Source organism: Urocampus carinirostris, chromosome 7 (assembly GCF_059441175.1).
Source record: "Urocampus carinirostris isolate Australia breed hairy pipefish chromosome 7, RoL_Ucar_1.0, whole genome shotgun sequence".
Taxonomy (NCBI): domain Eukaryota; kingdom Metazoa; phylum Chordata; class Actinopteri; order Syngnathiformes; family Syngnathidae; genus Urocampus; species Urocampus carinirostris.
In genome coordinates, this window is record NC_142355.1 from 24,785,591 (window position 1) to 24,806,134 (window position 20,544).

Genomic DNA, 20,544 nt, shown 5'->3' on the forward strand with positions numbered 1-20,544 from the left:
AAAACCAGACAGGACAGACGAGATCAATAACAGATACAGGATACACAAGCAGATACCAGAAAGTACAGGACAGACGGGATCGATACTGCATACTGGAGAAAGACACCGGACTGGACGGGACAGACGGGATCGATAACAGATACTGGATACACAAGCAAGATACCTGACAGGACGGGACAGACGGGATCGATACTGGCTACACAAGCAAGGTACCGGACAAGGAAGGACGGACGGAATTAATACCGGATACTGGATACACGAGCAAGATAACGGACTGGACGGGATAGACAGAATCGATACTGGATTCTGTAGCAAGATACCGGACAGGACGTGACAGTCGAGATTGATACCGGATACTGGATACACAAGCAGGATACCGGACAGAGTCAAAACACACGTCTTGCAAGTGCAAAACCTCGTTGATGGACTGACAAGGAGTTAATGAGAGCACTGAGTTTAAATAGGAGGGGAGCCAATCAGGCAACAAGCAACAGCTGCGCCAAACGAGCGGGCCCAGGTGAGGGCAATGGGCAATCCTGACAATTTTTGAGGGACACCTTATTTTAATTTTATTTTTGGGGAGGGTCATATTTAGTGCATTAATGAACGGATACAAAAAAATCAATTGCATGAAACAAAGTCTGTATTCAAAATTTGTATTTTACCTACACTATAAGCTACTGAATTTGAACCCCTAATGGTTTCTATGCATGTTTTTCTCTCTGAACAAAAATATTTGTCCGTAGATCTCCGCAAGAAATGGCGCCGGTTGGAGTCCAACCAGCTCTCGTGTCCACATAACGACAGGAATCAAAGGTATGTGGTTCTCCGTCCGAAACTTGTTAAAAGGTACATTGTGTAATATCTGACCACTAGATGGCACCGTATTATTTACTGCGAACGAAAAACTCCCAAATGAGCACAGCGTAGCAGCAAGGTGACAGATAAACATGATGACTAGGTATGGATTCCGCAACGTAACAGAAAAACAAATTTCTCGACCTAGGAAGATTTATAGAAATTAACACTGGTATGGGGCAGCACGGCGGCGCATTGGTTAGCGCGTTTGCGGCACAGTTCTGAGGTCATGAGATGAGATCGAACCTCCTGTGTGGAATTTGCATGTTCTCCCCGTGCTTGCGTGAGTTTCCTCCGGGCACTCCGGTTTCCTCCCACATTCCAAAAACATGCGAGTTAGGCTAATTGGCCGGTCCACATTGTCCCTATTTGTGAATGAGCGAGTGAGTTGTCTGTTTCTGTATGCCCTGCGACTGGCAACCAGTTCAGGGTGTCCCCTGCCCACTGCCCAAAGATGGCTGAAATAGGCTCCAGCACCCCCGCGACCCTACTGAGGATAAGCAGTGCAGATAATGGATAGATAGAACACTGGTATAAAAGTGCATGTATTTCCGCCTATTATACATATCAATTGTGGGTTTTTTGTACTGCATGAAGGGCTTGGTTTTTTTTGTATCACTAGAAGCCACTAAATATTCCACACAGGCCCTTTAATCGAAGTCACGCCTGCATGCCCTTACTGGGGGTAACTCTTTCCATCACGGTTTGGAGCACGCTGGCACTTTCCATATTTGTGCAAAGATGCTCCATTTACTTAGATGATAGGACTGAGTTTGAGTAATGCCAGAGTGGTAATTGTTTCTCTACGTGATCATCATCTTGGTTGTGCTCCTTATCTTGAGGGACGTACATTTACTGAAAATATTTGATAAGAGCTTCCTCTAATCTGACGCTGAAAACATTTTCCATGAAAATTCCGGACTAATGGTGATTAGGGTGGGGTAAAGTAAGATTTTTTTTCACCTCATCTCCAAATAAGTGACTTTTTGTCATTAACCGGAACAGGAGGAGAACCCAAATGCGTGACGTTTCTCACGCAAGCCTTTTATTTTACGGGAAATGGGGCAGTCATGAACATTAGGCAGCAGTCTGGTGTGGAATGACAGAAAGGCAGAGGCCGACAAGATCGATACCAATTGCCCGAGCAGATATCGGACGGATGGGGTCGATACCGGACAGGACGGGACAGACACGATTGATATCAGAACAGGATATCGAAATTAAACAGGACAAACGGGAACGAAACTGGAGATCAATAATAAACAGGACAAAAATAGACGGGAACGATATCGGGCAGGGTCAAAACCCATGTCTCGCGGGGCAGAGGTTTGTTTATGGACTTACAAAGGGAGAGTGAAAGCACTGAGCTTAAATAGAATGGAGGCCAATCCAACAACGAGCCGCAGCTGGCGCCACCTGGGCGGGGACAATTGGGCACCATGGCAACCATGACACTTTTAGGACTGTTATATAAGACGCACGCAGCCAACCAGGCTTTTTAATCACTGAACATGAAGTAAGAACAAAACAAAGACTTCACAGAAATGATTTTTGATGTTTTGTCTTGTCCCCAGTGTATCTTTGTGGCTTCTCCCTCGTTAAACATGTTTTTGTACTGCATCATGTACAATCAATTAATGAATAAGTGAATAAGAAAACAGGTTTTGTCACAGTGACAGCTTGTTTTGCTAACATTAACGAAACGTGTTTGCAAACAACATCCCGAGATATCTTAGGATAGAAAAATGTTCTATTATATCTGGAAAAGCACTGTGCAAATGAAAAAAATAGATGAATTAATGAATTAGCAAATAAAAAAATGAATAAAAGAATAAACTATGTAACTGTCATTTTTAATCATTTTTTAATGTTTATCTGTCCGAGTTACTACTAAACTTTTTTTTTAAACCTTTCATCACTTTTCCTGTACTTCTGAATGTTAATCTAAAATCCAATATAACATGTACAAGAGACTGTATCGGCAGATACAAAAAAATAAAAATACAAATATTTTTTGTCACGACCAGAACGGAATTAGGACCCAGATGCGTCACATTAGGCACAAGTTTATTGAGATAAAGAGGAAAGGCAGCGCCCGCGATCCGGGTGCTCGCTGGATGCGGGAAGCAAGCCGCTCACAGAATCCGAACGTGTTCCGAATGCGGAAGTGGATCTTCCGGAGCGGGAGATCGTAGTGTCGTAGATGGAAAAACCGGTCGATAGCTGGAACAGAAGAGCAAAAGGTTGTCGGGATCAAAAAACGAGTCGTAACCGGAGACAAACGGGGAAATCAGAACAGATACGTGGAAAACGGGTAAAAAATGGGGGGATCGACAGAAGTCAGAGTCAAAATGCTTGCCTTGTAGAAACAGAGGTTCGCTGACGGACTGACAACAGGCGAGTAAAAGGACTGAGCGTATGTAGGACGGGGAACCATCTGGAAGCTAGCAGCGGCTGGCGCCAAACGAGCGGGCACAGATGGAATTAATCAGTCATCATGACCATTTTTCCTCCTGGCCCAACCCCTCTTCTAGTTTCCCTCCTAAAGGTTTACCTTCCCCTCTTATAGGATCATTATCTATGCATATTTTAATGTGTTGGCACTTGCAATGACAATCAATACTGGTGTCAGCTTCTGCAACTGTAGCTGCATAATCAGGGACTGAAGGCTTATGTCACTCAATCTGTCCATTATCCTCAGTAGGGTCGCGGGGGTGCTGGAGCCCATCCCAGCTATCTTCCGGCAGTAGGCAGGAGACATCCTAAACTGGTTGCCAGCCAGTCAAGGGGCACACAGAGACAGACAACTCACTCGCTCATTCCCAATTTGGACCGGGCAATTAACCTGATATGCATGTTTTTGGAATGTGGAGTGCCGGGGGAGGCTGCGGTAGCTGGAATTGAACTCTGAACCTTTGCACCGTGAGGCTGCGCGCTAACCATCTTGCCGACAATTATTTCTTAAAGTTTTTGCTATTTGTCTATGCTGTATACAAAAAATGTATTCGGAAAAACATCACTCCCTCTAGAAAATTAATTTCATAGAACAGCAAGAAAAGTGGCTGGGGAATTGTTGTTCTTTCTTTTTTTAATGAAAACGGATAGCCATACTGAACTCTCAAGTTCTCTGTGAACCAAATACTGATACCAAAAATTCATTACATTACTTCCCTTCCCTCAAAATGACATACCCTTAAATCCCATCATTCTATATTGGATTGAATTATATGGAATTTGCTCAAATGAAATATTTATTTCTAGTTCCTGATTGTAAACCGATGTACACCATTCGAGTATTATCACCTACTGTCATGACTACCATACATTACAATGAGGCTGGTATCAGCACTGATACCAATATAAGGTATTAGTGCTTGTTGATCTCTAAAATTTGTTTATATTCTGTAGGTCTTTTGGGGTATGTTATTTATAATAATTCAAAGTAGTCTGACAAGAAATGTGGTCTTGAAAATCCCTTAAATACCCAAATTCTGACTTAGATTTCACCAGCAATTTTCTCTCATGTGGTTTTGGTTGTGTTTGTGCGTGTGTTTCTGTGGTTCTTAACATGATGATTTTTATTTGTTTTGCAGCGCCGGCCAAGCCTGCCCAAAGACCCCGGGCTGTGCTCAACCACAGAGGGGTTGCCATGGTTACCCACCGGAGTATCACCATCCACATCCCGCCGTGTTTCTATAGTGACGACAATGGGCCAATCGCGAAAATTCAGGTCATCGTGGCTGAGTCAGGGGGTATGACTCCTCACAAACGCTGCTATAAGTCTGTCAAACTTTGACAGGAAACAGTATATACAGTGCCGTAAAAACGTATTTGCCCTCTACCTGAATTATTGCATATCTCTCACTCACAAAGGTTTAAGATCATCAAACCAGTTTAAGATCACACAAAGACAACCCAAGGAAATACAAAATGCAGTTTTGAAATATAGTTCTAGGCCTATCCTGGCCCTCTGTGAAGCATTTTGATTATTCTCGAGACTTTTGGAGAAACAATCTGTGGACTGATGAGACAAAAATTAAACTCTTTGGAAGGTTTACAGCTTGTTACGTCTGGCGTAAAAATGGCACAGCATTCGACAGAAAGAACATAGATGCCAACATAAAAGCATGGTGGAGGCAGTTCGATGGTCTGAGGCTGATTTGCTGCCTCAAGACCAGGACAACTTGCTATGGTTAATGGAACAATGAATTCTGGTGTTTACGTTTGACCAACCGTTCGATCGTGCAAACTCTAATGCTCTTGGACTATGCTGCAGGACTACAATTTGAAACACACCAGCAAGTCTACCTCTGAATGCCTCAAAAACAAAACAAAATGAAGGTCAATTCAATCCAATTGGGTTGCTGTGGTGTAACCTTAAATGGGTTGAGTTGAAATAAATTTGCAAAGAAGAGTGGGCAAAAGTTCTTCCACAGCCATGTGAAAGAGCCATTACCTATTGTTGTAAACCTTTATTGTCTTTTAACGCTGCCAGGGGTGGCCAATCTCACATATAGCCAGACAGGTTTAATTTTGTTCTGCTTTGATAAATGAACATTTTAAAACTGCATTTTGTCTCTGTGTGATATGAACAATGGTTTGATGATCAGAAACCTCTGTGAGTGATTAATGTGCAAAAAACACAGAAATCTGGAAGGGGGACCGTAATTTCTTTTCAATTACCATCATGTCACAGTGAAGGACGCCAAAAACCTTTCGACCTGGAGGGACGCCTTCTTTAAACGGCCCAGCCCGTACTTGACGGACCGGGGTTTCCCCAAAATGCAGTGTCTGGAAGAGAGTCGGAGAACATCCAGAAGCCTCCGTCGCAATCTCAACACGACGTACGTAATCGGAGAACGTGACGAGTGTATGCTGGAGAACAACACGGAAGCGCTCTGTAACGGACCTTTAAAGGCCAAAACTGTTTATGTGTAAGTGACACCTGGGACAAAAAATGTTTTTAGATTAGGCGAACATTTTTTTGAAAAGTTCTGTCTCTATTCGACAGGTTTAAGTTCAGAGCAACGAACATCATCGGCCAATACACCGACTCGGAGTACTCCGACCATATTAAAACTGCAGGTAGACATGCATCTCTATACATACAGCGTGACCAAGTACTACAGTTCTTCTGTAGTCTACCATGCCAGTTTACATCAAATTACGAAATATGCATTTTCTACGTAAACTATGAAAATCAAGGGAAAAAAATCACAGACTGCTTATTTTTGGATTGACAATGTTGATTGTTCCATATTTATACATAGTACATTAGTGCCATCTGCTGGTCACTTGCAGTAGCAGGAGGTAACGTGTGCGGTTTCTTACATAGTCTTAGAACTACTTTCAGCTCTTCTAAATGCCACTACGAAAATGTTTCATTCTGTTATTTTCTATGTACCAGAACAGGATCAGGACCCAAACGCCTGACATTTCTCACACAAGACGTTTATTTTACGGGAAATGGGGAGTCATGCACGTGCCCGCTCGTTCGGTGCCAGCTCGTTTGGCGCCAGCAGTCTAGCGTTAAATGATAGGAAGCCAGAGACCGACGAGATCGATACCTATTGCCCAAGTAGATAACAGACAGATGGGGTCGATACCGGACAGGACGGGACAGACAGGATTGATAATGAAACACGATATCGAAATAAAACTGGACAAACTGGAGAGAATAATAAACAGGACAAAAATAGACGGGAACGAAACTGGATACCGATATTAAACAGGACAAACATAAACGGGAACAATACCTGACGGGAAATGCCAACAGGAAACAGTACCGAGTCAAAACCCACATCTTGCGGAGCAGAGATTAGTTGACGGACTGACAAACGAAGAGTGAGAGCACTGAGCTTAAAAAGACGGAAAGCCAATCTATCAATGAGCCGCAGCTGGCGCCACACGGGCGGGGCCATTTGGGCGCCATGGCAACCCTGACAATTATCTTAGGAGAGCCAGTACATATTAGTAATTCATTTTAAAGTTTTTAGATGCTAATGCCGAGCCAATAGGCAGTTGTAGCAATATCAGACTCCCCATTGGAAAGAATTTCAACACATTTTTTTTACCAATGGGAGGGAATTAGGATATGATACATTATGATACAAATGCCTCGTCCTGTACCTGAATAGCTGCCATGTGGAACAAAATATTTCCAAAATGTGTTTATTTCAGTGTGATTAAAAAAACAAAACACTATCGTGCCCCCAAAAGTAATCTGAGATATACTTTTTACATAAAGCAATAATATTTCTCATAATGACAGATTTAGACAACTGCTACTGGTTAAATAACTCTTTAATAAACCATTAAGGGACAATTTAGAAAATGATAGAAACTGCAACAAATTTTAAAGATCAGGCATTGGCTTATATGAGATTCTGACTATGTGAAAACCATGGGCAAACCCTATTGGGGCGTCTGGAAAAAGTCATTTTAGTTGCAAATTAACAGTAAATAGAATAATATTTCATTTTATAATGTAATTAGTTTTTGATTGGGATGGCGAATACCAATACCACGTATCGGTATTGGGGCCAATACACGCCTTTATTTAAAGTAAGAGAAATTAACTGGAAGAGCCTAGATAGATTTTTCTCATCTCATCTCTCATCTCATTAGCTGCACCGCTTATCCTCAGTAGGGTCGCGCGGATAGCTTTTTCTATTACACCAAAATTAAGATACTTTTCCTTGGGGTTCAACAACCAAGCTGGAGAGCATGTGGAGAGGAAGACATTGACCAGATGCATGTATTTTGGCTGTGTCCCCAAATCAAGATTTCTGGTACAAATTATGGTTTGTTTTAAAGAAATTTGTGTGATACTGGATGCCAAAAACATTCAAGGTGCCCTATATGGGGACTCTAACTGAAGAAATACAGACGCTCTCCTGCTTAGGACCATTCGACTTACGAAAAACGATTGATACGAAAAAAATTTCGGGATGTCGAAAAATATCTAGATATTGCTGTGAGTTCGAATTTGTATTGTGCACCTTTTCCGAGCACAGGAAAGTACTGTAGTTCTTCTTTCCGCCACTACCGGTTTGTGGCGCTGTGAGAGGTCACCCAGCATCCACCCGAAGAAGAAATCCGCTTCCTCTTCCTAGGTCGTGTGTAAACATTGATACTGTATCTCCAGCGCGCTAGGAACTTTGACATTTTTATTGTTTAATATCTTGTGCATCCATTTAATATGGTGGGTGTAAAGAGTCAAGAAGAGGCAAGCCGTTTCTTTTGAAATGAAAGTGGAATAAGAAAGCTTAATGCGGTTGAGAAAATTGTTGGATCGCTTTTTTTTCGTCCACTTTCTACCACGGAGGAGGAAGTTGCCTAACTTTTGAAGCTCATCTTCCAAAAGTAAGTTAACTTAACTTTATTTATTTTTATAGAGCATATTATTTTATTAGACGTTATTTTTCGGTACAAAACAATACAGGTTACTTATACAAACTTTAAACATACAAACAATAGCACTGAAGCAACTTACGAACACATTCAACTTACGAACGATCACCCGGAATCTTGTTCGTATGTAGGGCAGTGTCTGTATTACAGAAAAAAGATGAATACCCGGTAAAAAAAACAGCTAGCAAAAAAGTAATAACAAGATTATGGTAATAACAAGAGCTCCCTACCGTGGAGCAGTGGGTGTTCACTGTGGAGGAATTATTTGTAATGGAGAGGACCACAGTCAGAATAGGAAACCCAATTCATGGAGAAATGGGATAAAAGGACAGATTATAGGAAAAATGTGGACACAACCTATGAATAATGAAGATTGGACTACCCAACACTGCAATGTTGTCTTGTTTTTTTAGTTTCTTTTCCGTTTTTTGTATGTTTGAAAAAAGGATAAAAAACAAAACAAAACATGAAATTACATAAAAACCAAACATCTACTAGGATGCAACGTCTGCATAAACACTGACGCTCCTCTATTGGAACACGTCACAATCTTAGCAAACCGGTTAATTGAGACACAGCTGCGTATGCATTGCAAAATATAAATACTTCAAAAACAATTACCTGACTCATTATTTGTCTCCTTGTAGCGCACGGGCTGTTAAGCAGAGACGAGCAGATCATCTTGGGTGTACTCCTCTCCTTTGTCTTGGCATTGCTGCTGATTGTCATCATCTGTGCCTCTGTCAAGTAAGGAAGTGAAAACACTCGCCGCCGTTTTTACAAGTTTACTCAACGCTTAGGAACAGATTTAGGAACAGCAGTGATACATATATTCATTATGTTTAGTACTGTAGTTACACAGTAATTTCACTAACAAAGTAGGTACTGAATTTTCAGGACTATAAGGCACACTTAAAAACCTTAAAATTGGCCCAACATGTTAAGTGACCCTGGTGCCCCTAATATACAGCAGAATACAGTGGATAAGATTGAAAATGCATATAGTATTTATTGGCGTGCGTTACTACGCAAATTTTTACGGTATACTACTAATCAATAAGCACCGCTGACCAATACCGTGGACAAAGGGTTTCAAACCCTTGTCGTGGTGGTTAGAGGGTTAACTCTTAACCACCAGATGGTCCGGGTTAGAGCTTATGTCATTATCACACTATATTTAGTCACGGTGCCAGAAACTAATGTTATAGAATGAAAAAAAAGAACTTCTTTAACAATATACCATACAAGCTCTTTTACATACTCGTATTTGGACGCACATGTGAAGAAGAGGAACGATTGATTAAGAATGCAGAACAAAATACACTATGCAAATCAGTGTTTCTGGTACTATGAGTGAAAATAGTGTAATGATGAGATAAGCCTTCATGCCTTTTCATATGTTATCTGCCGTGGCAGTAATGCACCGAAACAATGGTGCCAACAATCGTTAAGCTTGAAGTAAAAGGAGAAATATGACTGGTAGTCTAGTGTTAATGTAATGCAGGTTCAATTCCCGTTGCGAACAATATTTTTGCGATTTATTTATCATTAATGTTCAAGGAGTCCAACAGTTTACACCGTAAGGGTATAAAGAACCCAACGATTAAACACGGAAAACAGAGTAGCTCTTACATTAGTTTAACATTCATTCGCCTTATAATCCAGTGCACCTCATAGTGCAGAAAATATGACACTTTTTTTAACATTTTATTGAGCTTTATCTACAAAATAAATCTGCCAGTGTTGATACACCATCTGTTTTAGATATGAAGTTTTAAATGCAACAATACTGTAAAGTTGTGCCTGAAAGGGCAATAGACCATGACTTACTTCACAAATAACAATGTGATGTGTTGCCAAAGGGTGCATCAGCGCAAAAAGGAGGGCGGAACATACTCCCCCCGAGAAGCGGAGATCATCGAGACCAAGTGCAAACTGGATCAGCTGATCGCGGTGGCAGATCTTGAGCTCAAGCAAGAAAAAGTCAGCCGGTGAGTATATTAAACACAAGGACGTAAAGCTGAAGTCAGTCTCTCCTGATATACGACTTTAAATATGAATTCAACAAGACCAAAGTGGCGCCACCGTCGTGGCTGACATGATGTACGCTCCCGTCAACCTTAAATCTTCTCGTTCCCGCCGAGTCGAAGCCGGAATAGAAAATAGAAGCGGCGTGCAGGAAAAGCTGTTGCAGAGGCGCGACTTTAAATTTGTCGCTTTCTTCTTTGCAGACTGTTGTCTGCGAGTGTTCCGGAGAATAAACAGTGCCTAAGCCACTGGTATTGAAGAATTATTTAAATTTTGTTTTATGGCAGAAAATCTTTTAAATCAAGCTTATGACTACTTATAATAAAGGACACGCCCCATCAAAAATGATATTTTTCTCAAATTGCAAAGATCATTGTATTTTTCTCTGATTATGTGATATTATTTCAGTCTTTTTTTCATCAAAATAAGATTATATCAGGGCCAGAACGGAGACAGGACCCACTTGCATTACGTTTCTCTCAGTTTTATCGGGAAAAAGGGAAAGGATTGCACACACATTCCGGTGATCGCTGATCGAGGGAAGCAGGTCGCTCTGAAGTGGCACTTCCGTGGTGAGCGATGGCGGTGTCAAGAACGGAGAAAACGGATCAGTAGCAAAAAACGTGGTCGGGATCAGAAACGAGTCGAAAGCCAGGAGAGGAGAGTAGACGTGGTCAAGAGAAAAAAGGGGTCGAAGCCGGGAAACAGACGGGAGTAAAAACAGGAGTGAGTCCGGGTCGAAAAGCTTGCCTAGTAAATTGAGGTTCGCAGACAGACTGACAACAGGTGACAGAAAGGAACTGGGTTTAAATAGTGACAGGGAGCCAATCAGAGTCCGAGGCAGTTGGCGCCAAAGGAGCGGGCACAGGTGTATCACACTGGTAATCATGACAGATTAATAATATTTTGAAATTAAAAAGATGGCCTGATATAAAACGAGGCAGATTTTTTTACTTCCTTTTTTTTTTATAGTTTATTTCTTTCTGGTTCTTAATTTACTATACTGTATATGCAACTTTTTCCATCATAATGAGAAAAATATTTGAAACAAAACGTTTTTATATAGAAAATGGAATGGCTTTTTTTGTTCATTTAGATATTGTCTTTTGTTGTTTTTGTTTTTTGTTTTTTTTACTTTTTTTAGTTTGATTTGGAACTTTTTTTAGAATTATTTTTCTTATATAACTAAATGTTTTCATCCAAAACAGAATAATTATTTAAAAACGAAAAAAAAAAGCTTCTGATATGGAAAAATAGACGCTGCCCGACTTATTAATGAGATCCGGACAATCGTTCGTAAGTCTAATTTGTTCGTAAGTTACCTCAGTTCTATATTTAGTATGCTTAAGGTTTATACAAGTATGTTTAAGACTTGTTTTGTACTAAAATTTAAACATATCATAAAATAATATGCTCTATAATGATAAATAAAGTTAAGTTTAACTTACTTTTGGAAGATGAGCTTCAAGAGTTAGGCGACTTCTTCCTCTGTGGTAAAAAGTGGCTGAAAAAAAGGCCATTTTCTCAACCGCATTAAGCTTTTTTATTTCACTTTCATTTCAAAAGTAACGGCTCACCTTTTCTTTACACTTTACACCAACCATATTGAATGGATGCATGTGATATTAAACAATAAAAACGTCAAAGTTCTTAGCGTGCTAGAGATACAGTACATGTAGTATGTTAACAAACAAACTAGGCAGTAGAAGCCGGATTTATTCTTCGGGGTGGATGCTGGGTGACCTCTTACAGCGCCACACCCTATTAGCGGCGGGAAGAAGCACTACAGTGGTGTCCTGCTTCTTTCTTTCTACAGTGGTGTCCTGTAGTGCTTCTCCACGCTTGATATAATTAAATGTTAAGACTGCCTTTTATTCAAAATGCACCGTAATTGAATCATTCATCGAACTGATTTTAAAATACTCATCTGCTATAAAACTAGTAATCCTGTATATAAAAGCGCATTACTGACTTACTGTGTCCAACTCCACCACTTTGGAAAATATATGGCAGTGTCATAAAATATTGAAGCTGGTGGCCCTTAATATGCAGCGTGTACAATTTGCTCCTGGTGGGAAAAATAGCGGCTCCTTTTCATGGCACTCGTTTTGGGAAGCAATGATTTTAAGTCGTTGCATATTAATCTTGGCCTTAAGCGACTCCTGTCTTCCACAATACATGCCTTTTGTTTGAAATGCTGCCAGACTTCATTTTAAAAATTCAGAGATCCCTCAGTTTTTGCGGTTAATGGGGACCAAAACCACCTCCTCTATACTTGTTTTTTTGGGTGCCCTTCTATAGAGTGGACTTGCCAACTTACCGACTGCGAGTGAGAAAAAGGAAGAGAGGAAAAAAAGTTGAAACCCAGCACATATTTTAAATTTGTCAATGTTTTTGTTTTGTTTTTTGGCTCTCCTTGAATAAAAACGTTTCTGACTGAGAGTGAGAGGGAGAGAGTAATAGAGAGAGATGCATGGTTTAGGCGGCTTGACAAAAAGAGGATACAAACTCTTTTTAGCGAGATGCAGTGGAATGCAGAACAGGTGTACGGTGACAGTACAGCACATGTCGGTAACCTATGGCTCGCGAGCCATATATGGCTGACCGAAACATTCCTTGGTAGCATGGAAGCATCTATTTTTGTTATTTTACATTTGATCTTTTTTGATTGAATATTTGTTTTTACCTCAAATGAGTGAACTAGCAATAACTGAAGCTCAAACTAGTGAGGGTTTTTTGTAACTCACTACGTACAATTTAGTGCGTTTGTATCGATTTTAAGATCTTATTCTAGATTACGGATTTGCCATAGTAAATTTTAAGCAGGTATAATATTTACCATAAATTGCTGCAGATTAAAAGCTGCATGCTCTGATATATGAACAAAACTCAAATTTGTCTTTGTATAAGCCATGCTGGATTTTAGGCCAAGAAAATGAACTACAGGTAACCAAATCTATTTAGTTAAAATGGTAAGACAGTATTGAATCCCATGATGATAGTAGGAATGAATGAATGAAAACTTTTATTTCGAACATAAAAATAAAAACAGGACAAAAACAGTCAACAACAGAATAATGTCACATAACATGTTCGAAAAGGGGTAGTCAGAAGCAGATACTTATTTTTCCTACCCCTTTATCTTCCCTATTAAATAGTAATAGTATTAATTTGATCCAAGTACTCCTTTTATAATATCAATATTTGTTTCATCTTTTTGTGTTGTTGTCATTGGTGGTTTCCACAGTATTGCATTCGCTTGTTAACGTTCCTTGAGGATCAAAGGAAAGTTCAGCTACCTTACATTGATGCAAAAGATACTGAAGTGTAGCGCTTTTGATAAAATAACTACCACTGCTGTTCAATCCTGATCTATATTTTAAAGACTTGTTGTTATTAGTCAAGTAGTTTCAAAACATTTTGCTTGTCTTACTTATGAGACGAATAATTTTGGCAAAAACATCTAATTTCTCCTTTAGAAGGGCATCATAAATGTTTCCAGGCGTCACTGTAATCATTTCCAATTAAAGCGCATGTGTTTTGGAAAAGAGCAGTTTAAGAAGATGCTGCACTGTATTTAAAGCCACAGTGTTTAGATTGAAGCAAAAAAAGTAGCGGCTTGTAGTCTGTTATTTATGGTACAAGGATCGGCTCTGACCTTTTTTTCGAGGAGAGACAATTTTCATCTCGATGTGAATCCTGCCCACTAATTTTGGTCGGAAATGCTTCAATTTGGCATAATTATAAGCACTCTGCGTCAAATTTTCGAACTGTGCAATTTTCCCCACCAGGTATTCATCTTTCTTCTTCAGACGGAAGGAGATCTACGTCATCCAGTAAGTGTTCTCTTCATGCCTGCTGTAGCCAAGCTCGCCCCGCATGACAAAACGTCTTTTTTTTCTTCCTTTCCTCAGTCTTTTTTTCAGTCCTTCTTTCTGTCCCTCCTTTCCTTCATTAATTTTCTCCTTTCTTATTTTCTTTCTTTCTTTCTTTCTTTCTTTCTTTCTTTCTTTCTTTTTTTCTTTCTTTGATTCTTTCTTTATTTCTTTCTTTCTTTCGTTCCCTCTTTTTTTCTTTCTTTCTTTCTTTCTTTCCATCCTTCCTATCTTTCCTATCACTCTCACTCTTTTCGTAAGTTCATTCATTTCTAACTTCCTTTGTTTCTCCGTCACGTTCCCTCAGTCGTTTCGTTCATCTGTTCATTGCTAATTGCATTCCTTTCTTTCTTGCTCTCTTGCTTTGTTTCATTGCTTTGTTTCATTACTTTCTTTCATTTCTTTCTTTCATAGCATTCTTTCATGCTTACTTTATTTCTTTACATTTTTACTTCATTGCATCCTTGTACACTATTGCATCCTTTCTTTTCTTCCTTCCTTCCTTCCTTCCTTCCTTCCTTCCTTCCTTCCTTCACTCCTTCCATCATTTCTATCTCCCTTGCTCTTCTCGTACAGTCATTCATTTATAACTTCCTTTGTTCACTCCCTCACTGCTTTCGTTCATTTGTTCCTTTCTAATTGCCTTCCTTCGTTCCTTCCTTCTTGATTTACTTCCTTCCTTCATTCCTACTATTTTTACGTCCTTCCTTTCTTCATTCCTCAAATCCTACTCCATTGCTGGTAAATTGAGCTTATTCTATTATTCATTATTTTTCCCCTTTTTTACTATATATTTTTTTCTCTTCTCATTAGATAAAAATAAAAATAAAATTAACACCAGGAAAATTGTTCCCCAAAGGTAGATGCAGATTGTGTTGCTGAAGTTTTATTTTTTTACCTAAGTAAAAAAATTATTCTCACATTTATCTACTATTTACCATGACCAATTGATCTTGTTTTTCTTACAGAAACAGGTTTAAATGTATTCAAAAAAAAAAGGAATACTTTGATACATGAGAAATATTGGCAATGGGTGAAGATTTTTTTTGTGCAGGGGGTTGATAAGTATATTATTTTTCACTCCTTTTGTTCCTTAATTCCTCCTTAATTCACGTTCCTCTTAATCCCTTCATTCCTTTACGCGTGAATTTGTCTTTTATCCTCCAGATCTCCTTTTGCCTCCATATTCCTCATTCTTTCCTCCCTCCCTTCCATTGTCCTCCCCCTATTTCTTTTCCTCCTTCCTTCCTTCCCAACTCACTTTGCCCTTGCTTCCTTTAATCCCTTCCTCTTTATCCATTCCATTCATTCTCCCATATCTCTTTCCTTCCTGCCTGTCACCCTTTCTCCTTCCTTTGCTCTTTTTTTCCTTTATTATCGCCTGTCCTCCCATACTTCCTCCATTCATCCTTTCATCTCTGTTCCTCTTCCTTACTGTACTTTCTTACTCGAGTCTGTCAGGATTATTTATCGCACGTGAGTTTAAAGTATATGTTTCTGTACCAGTCTTTAACTGTAATTGATCCAGACTCATTTGCATAAGCAGACTGGATCAATTATTTTCTTTTAATCAGGATTTCCTGTGCAGAAATAGCAATAATGCAAATGTGATTCAGCTTGTTCTATTTCCCACGTTTCTCCCCCGTCTGTTTTCCTCCAGACTCCTCAGCTACAGGAAATCGCTCAAGTAAGTCATCCTGCATAAATAATGTATCAATGTGTATAAATAATATGCTGACAGTTGCTGCTGCATTCAAACACAGTTTATTGGTGCCGCTTGCTTCGTGGAAATCGTTATTCGCAGTCTTACTCTCTTGCTAAAAACTCAGCTCATCTAGTACTATGATGAACGTAATGTAGCATATACTACTAATACCAATGTGATCGAAGTTGAAAAGCAAATATTATTTTCGATGTTCATCATAAAAAATAGCGTTTTTTAAATCAAAAGATATGTGAAATAGGGATAGAAAGTAGGAAGTGTATGTCTGTGTGTTTAGTGAGAACACACAGTCTTATATTGTCTTTCTTTTCAAGGCCTGTGAACAAGAAGTCTTTCCTCCAGCACGTCGAGGATCTATGCAGCAATGACAACGCCAAGTTCCAGGAGGAGTTTTCTGTAAATGATCAATCATATCTGAGTGAGATTCATTTCCGATCAATCGCAAAATCAGACACTCAGCAACGTCTGCCCCCTTCAGGAGCTCCCAAAACTTCTTCAAGATTTGGCGACTACGGACGCAGACCTGCCTTGGAACAGATCCAAAAACCGGTTCCCCAACATAAAGCCCTGTGAGTAATGTGTAAAAAATTAAATATTATACAGTGGTACCTCTTCATTCAAGCTTAATTTGTTCAAGGATTGTGCTCATAGCTCAAATTACTCAGGTAACGTGGGAGGAGTATCGGAGATCGCATACCTGTGAACTTATATGTGTTCCCTATATTTAATTAAAAATAAATCATCATTTGAAATTGTGTGCGTCGTATCACAATTTTTGTACTGGAAAGTTTTAAAAACTGTTTTATGTTCGACCAACCTCACCTTGCCACCGGTAGCGGAAGACGTTATTGTAGATTGCTAATATTGTTGCGGTTTTCTACATAGTCTGTCTTACAGTGAGTAAATAGATGCCTTGGTGTGTTTGTAAGGGTTATTATGGCTTAATAAGAGGAATTGCAATCGATTTTATGGGGAGCAATTACCTGAAGTTGACAGGGATCGAGAATCTGTTAATAACAGTGTCATGATGACTGATTAGTTTTACCTGTGCCCGCTCGTTTGGCGCCAGCCGCTACTGGCTTCCTGATTGGTTCCCCGTCCTACTTAAGCTCTGTCCTTTCACCTGCCTGTTGTCAGTCTGTCAGCAAACTTCTGTTTCTACAAGGCCAGCACTTTGACTCTGACTCCCGTCGGTCCCGCTTTTTGCACTCGTTTTCCACCCGTCCGTTCCTGATTTTCCCGTTTGTCCCAGACTACGACTTGTTTTTTGACCCCAACCACGTTTCGCTCTCCCGTCCCGGCTTACGATTCGTTTTTGATCCCAACCACGTTTTTCTCTCCTGTCCCGACTAGCGACCTGTTTTTTCCGTCTTCGACAATACGATCTCACGCTCCGGAAGATCCACTTCCGCATTTGGAAAACACTCTGATCCCGTGAGCGGCTTGCTTTCCGCGTCCAGCGAGCACCGGATCGCTGGCGTTGCCTTTCCTCTATATCGCAATAAATTTGTGAGAAAAGTTCGCAATTGGGTCTACCCTTTGTGCTGGTCATGACAAACAGGTAAGTAGGTACTGTATACTTACTGTAACTTTAAATTAACTTAAACACACACACAATTTTTGAGTTTTTTTGGTCTTTAATAGTTTCCATGCGCAAACTGGTACGAGCCGATTCTGGTCACCGGCGGTTTTTAGCTGTACTCTCTGGGAATGCTTGTAACCTGTAAATCCCTCGCATTCTGATTTTTTTTTCCAATATAGGACTCGTATAACAAAATTTGGGTGGTTGGAGGTGCTCGTATAAATAGGTGCCCCTGTACAATAACCGCAATCTTTTAACAAGGAGTAAGTCATCACCTGTTACGTAAACATTTTATTTTGTTTTGTAAGAGAAATGTCATGAACCAGAACAGATACAGGACCCAATCGCGTGACGTTCTCACACAAGCATTTTTTTTTTACGGGAAATGGGGATTCATGCACATTAGGTAGCCGGTTTGGCGTGGAGAGACCGGAAGCCAGAGACCGACGAGACCGATTCCAATTGCCCGAGTTGATATCAGACAGATGGGGTCGATACCAGACAGGAAGTGCCAGGCAGGGTAGATAACGGATCAGGATATCGAAAATTAACAGGAGAAACTAGACGGGAATGTAAACTGGAGAAAATAATAAACAGGACAAAAACGGAAACTAAACTGGAACCTGAAATCAAACAGGACAACACTAAACGGGAACAATACCGGACTGGAGATGTCACAGGAAAACAGTCAGAACCCACGTCTTGGGGCAGAAGTTCGTTTGACCGGCTGACTCTGAAGCAAGAGAGAGCTGAGCTTTATATAAACAGAAAGTCAATCTCTCAACGAGCCCCAACTGGCACCACACGGGCGGGGCCAATTGGGCACCACGGCAACCGTGACACACACGGGCGCGGCCAATTGGGCGCCATGGCAACTACGACAAGAAAAGACTACCTTGCTTATGATGTTGGCTGCCATTCTAATGAACCTAACATCTTTTTCATCCAGATAATAATAATCGGGTGAAACTGCTGTCAGAACCGGGAACAGCAGGCTCAGACTACATCAACGCCAGCTTTGTCTCAGTGAGTACCAATAGAGGAAAACATGATGACGTATTCATATTTTCTGTTCTAATTTAGTTTCAGTCTTATCATAAAAAATGTCTGTGTGTTCTTAAGGGCTACCTATGTCCCAATGAGTTCATCGCCACTCAGGGCCCCTTGCCCAACACTGTGGCAGACTTTTGGAAGATGATCTGGGAAACAAGCACTCGCACCATCGCCATGCTTACGCGGTGCCACGAAAAAGGCAGAGTGAGTGGCAATTACAATACACAAGATGTATTTGAATTCCACCTCCGTTTTCACACGAGCGTGATTCGCTCTAGATCCGCTGCCACAAGTACTGGCCAGAGGACAGCAAGCCCATGTCGGTGTTTGGTGACATTCTCGTTTCAAAAATATCGGAAGAAGTCCTTCCTGATTGGACTGTCAGGATGCTCAAAGTGGAAAAGGTAAGCTCGAACAAAACACAAGCTGCAAAAAATAATAGTACCGTAAATTCCGGACTATAGAGCGCAACTGATTATAAGCCGCTCCCAGCACATTTTAAGAGGAAAACAGATTTTGTACTTACACAAGCCGCACCTGTATATAAGCCGCATGCGCCCACATTAAAAAAAATGTAATACAAACACAAAATTAACCCAGACCGGACTTTAAGTCCCGCAATTGTGACTGAACATCCTTCATTAAAGTACACAGTCCAAAAATCACATCCGACAAGATGAACGGCAAATGATACCGGTACTTAAGGTTTGATGCAGACCGGCAGAGTCCGGGTCCCGTTGAAAGTAATCCAAAGAAAAAAGTGTATATTTCCAAAGGTAAGGGTGGGGAAAAAATGTATCCACTATTGTCCGCCGTGTCCACAAACACTCACCTTTACCGGTCCCCACTTCCCGTCAGCCCGCGTTTGTTACGCCCCTTCTTTTTAATTCGCCCGTCCAAAACATATCAGAATAAGTGTCCAAAATAAATACAAATAAATACATTACAAAAATATACAGTTGCAGATACATATTATACATGGTTACACATATTTACAAAGAAAGACGGTACACCGAGAGAGTTTTCAAAGCTTTAATAATAATATAACTTTCATCCGGGCAGTTAATGGTAGCAACAGTAAACAGGTCTGTTGAAAAAACCTACCGTACTTGTAAAAATCACGGTAAACCGTCCTCATCTTCCTCCTTAGAACTGAAGCCATTAAAGTCATCTTCCTCAGTGTCGGTACCGGTCTAAATCTTACCTTTTGTACTCGAGCGCCGCTGGCGGCCGTTAGAAAAATTACATAAATTGGCCGCATCACTGAATAAGCCGCAGGGTTGAAAGTTTGGGGAAAAAGGGAAAAAGTAGCGGCTTATAGACCGGAATTTACGGTACTCCTTTTGTTACGTTTTGCGGATGGAGACATCTGAAGGACAACAAGGGTGCTCAAAAATCGGGGGACGTTTAATAACCAAACCAGGAACAAAGTTACAGGGAAAGGGTCACAAAAAGATAACATGTCCAATCCAAATCAAACCTGACAAAATCCAAACTAGAAAGAAAGGCCAAAAGAAAATGCAATGACCCGACGCCGTGTGTTGTCCAGTCAATATAATAGGGACGGCTGTGTCAAAATATGGCGCAGGTGTGTCTTGCTCCACAACCGGTTGGTGCTCTCTTGGGGAAGGTGGCGTGCTTGATACTGACACCATTGGTAGTAAATTTAGATTTTTTTTTCCCATTTTATTATAGTCTCTTTCTGTTTTATGCAATAAAATGAGAGAAGCATACTTAACATCGGCAAAATTGTCCACCATGAGCAAAACCAGTTTTGCTGACATTTTCGGGAGAAAATAATTCTCAAATGTATCTGCCACCTGCCGTTACCGAGTTGCTGTTATTAAGTAAGGTTCAACTAGAGAAACACATTAAAATTATCTTCAAACTGTCACAGCCAGAACAGACGGTAGACCCAAACGCATAACGTTTCACACACACCAAGCTTTATTGCGGAAGCGGAGAAGTAAGGCGCGGGAAAATAAAAACACCAGCGATTCAGTGTTCGCTGG

The 20,544-nt window shown here is 40.4% G+C and overlaps 1 protein-coding gene and 1 long non-coding RNA gene across 2 annotated transcripts in view; one reads left to right on the forward strand and one right to left on the reverse strand.

Annotated features, from left to right (window-relative positions):
- The window catches only part of ptprq (protein tyrosine phosphatase receptor type Q), a 91,483-nt gene that overhangs the window by 55,049 nt on the left and 15,890 nt on the right, over positions 1-20,544 (forward strand). Inside the window, exons 30-42 of the mRNA XM_088339324.1 lie at positions 747-816; positions 4,452-4,610; positions 5,555-5,792; positions 5,870-5,943; positions 8,919-9,018; positions 10,134-10,262; positions 14,091-14,135; positions 15,835-15,861; positions 16,212-16,293; positions 16,376-16,466; positions 18,429-18,505; positions 18,602-18,736; positions 18,811-18,936. Coding sequence (XP_088195450.1) covers positions 747-816; positions 4,452-4,610; positions 5,555-5,792; positions 5,870-5,943; positions 8,919-9,018; positions 10,134-10,262; positions 14,091-14,135; positions 15,835-15,861; positions 16,212-16,293; positions 16,376-16,466; positions 18,429-18,505; positions 18,602-18,736; positions 18,811-18,936 — 1,353 coding nt within the window. The remainder of the gene's footprint in view (positions 1-746; positions 817-4,451; positions 4,611-5,554; positions 5,793-5,869; positions 5,944-8,918; positions 9,019-10,133; positions 10,263-14,090; positions 14,136-15,834; positions 15,862-16,211; positions 16,294-16,375; positions 16,467-18,428; positions 18,506-18,601; positions 18,737-18,810; positions 18,937-20,544) is intronic.
- On the reverse strand, positions 2,909-10,419 carry LOC148362762 (uncharacterized). The gene is made up of 3 exons (XR_015850823.1): positions 10,102-10,419; positions 8,893-9,011; positions 2,909-3,081 (listed from the first exon to the last, which is right to left on the reverse strand). It is a non-coding gene; the product is annotated as an uncharacterized LOC148362762 (long non-coding RNA).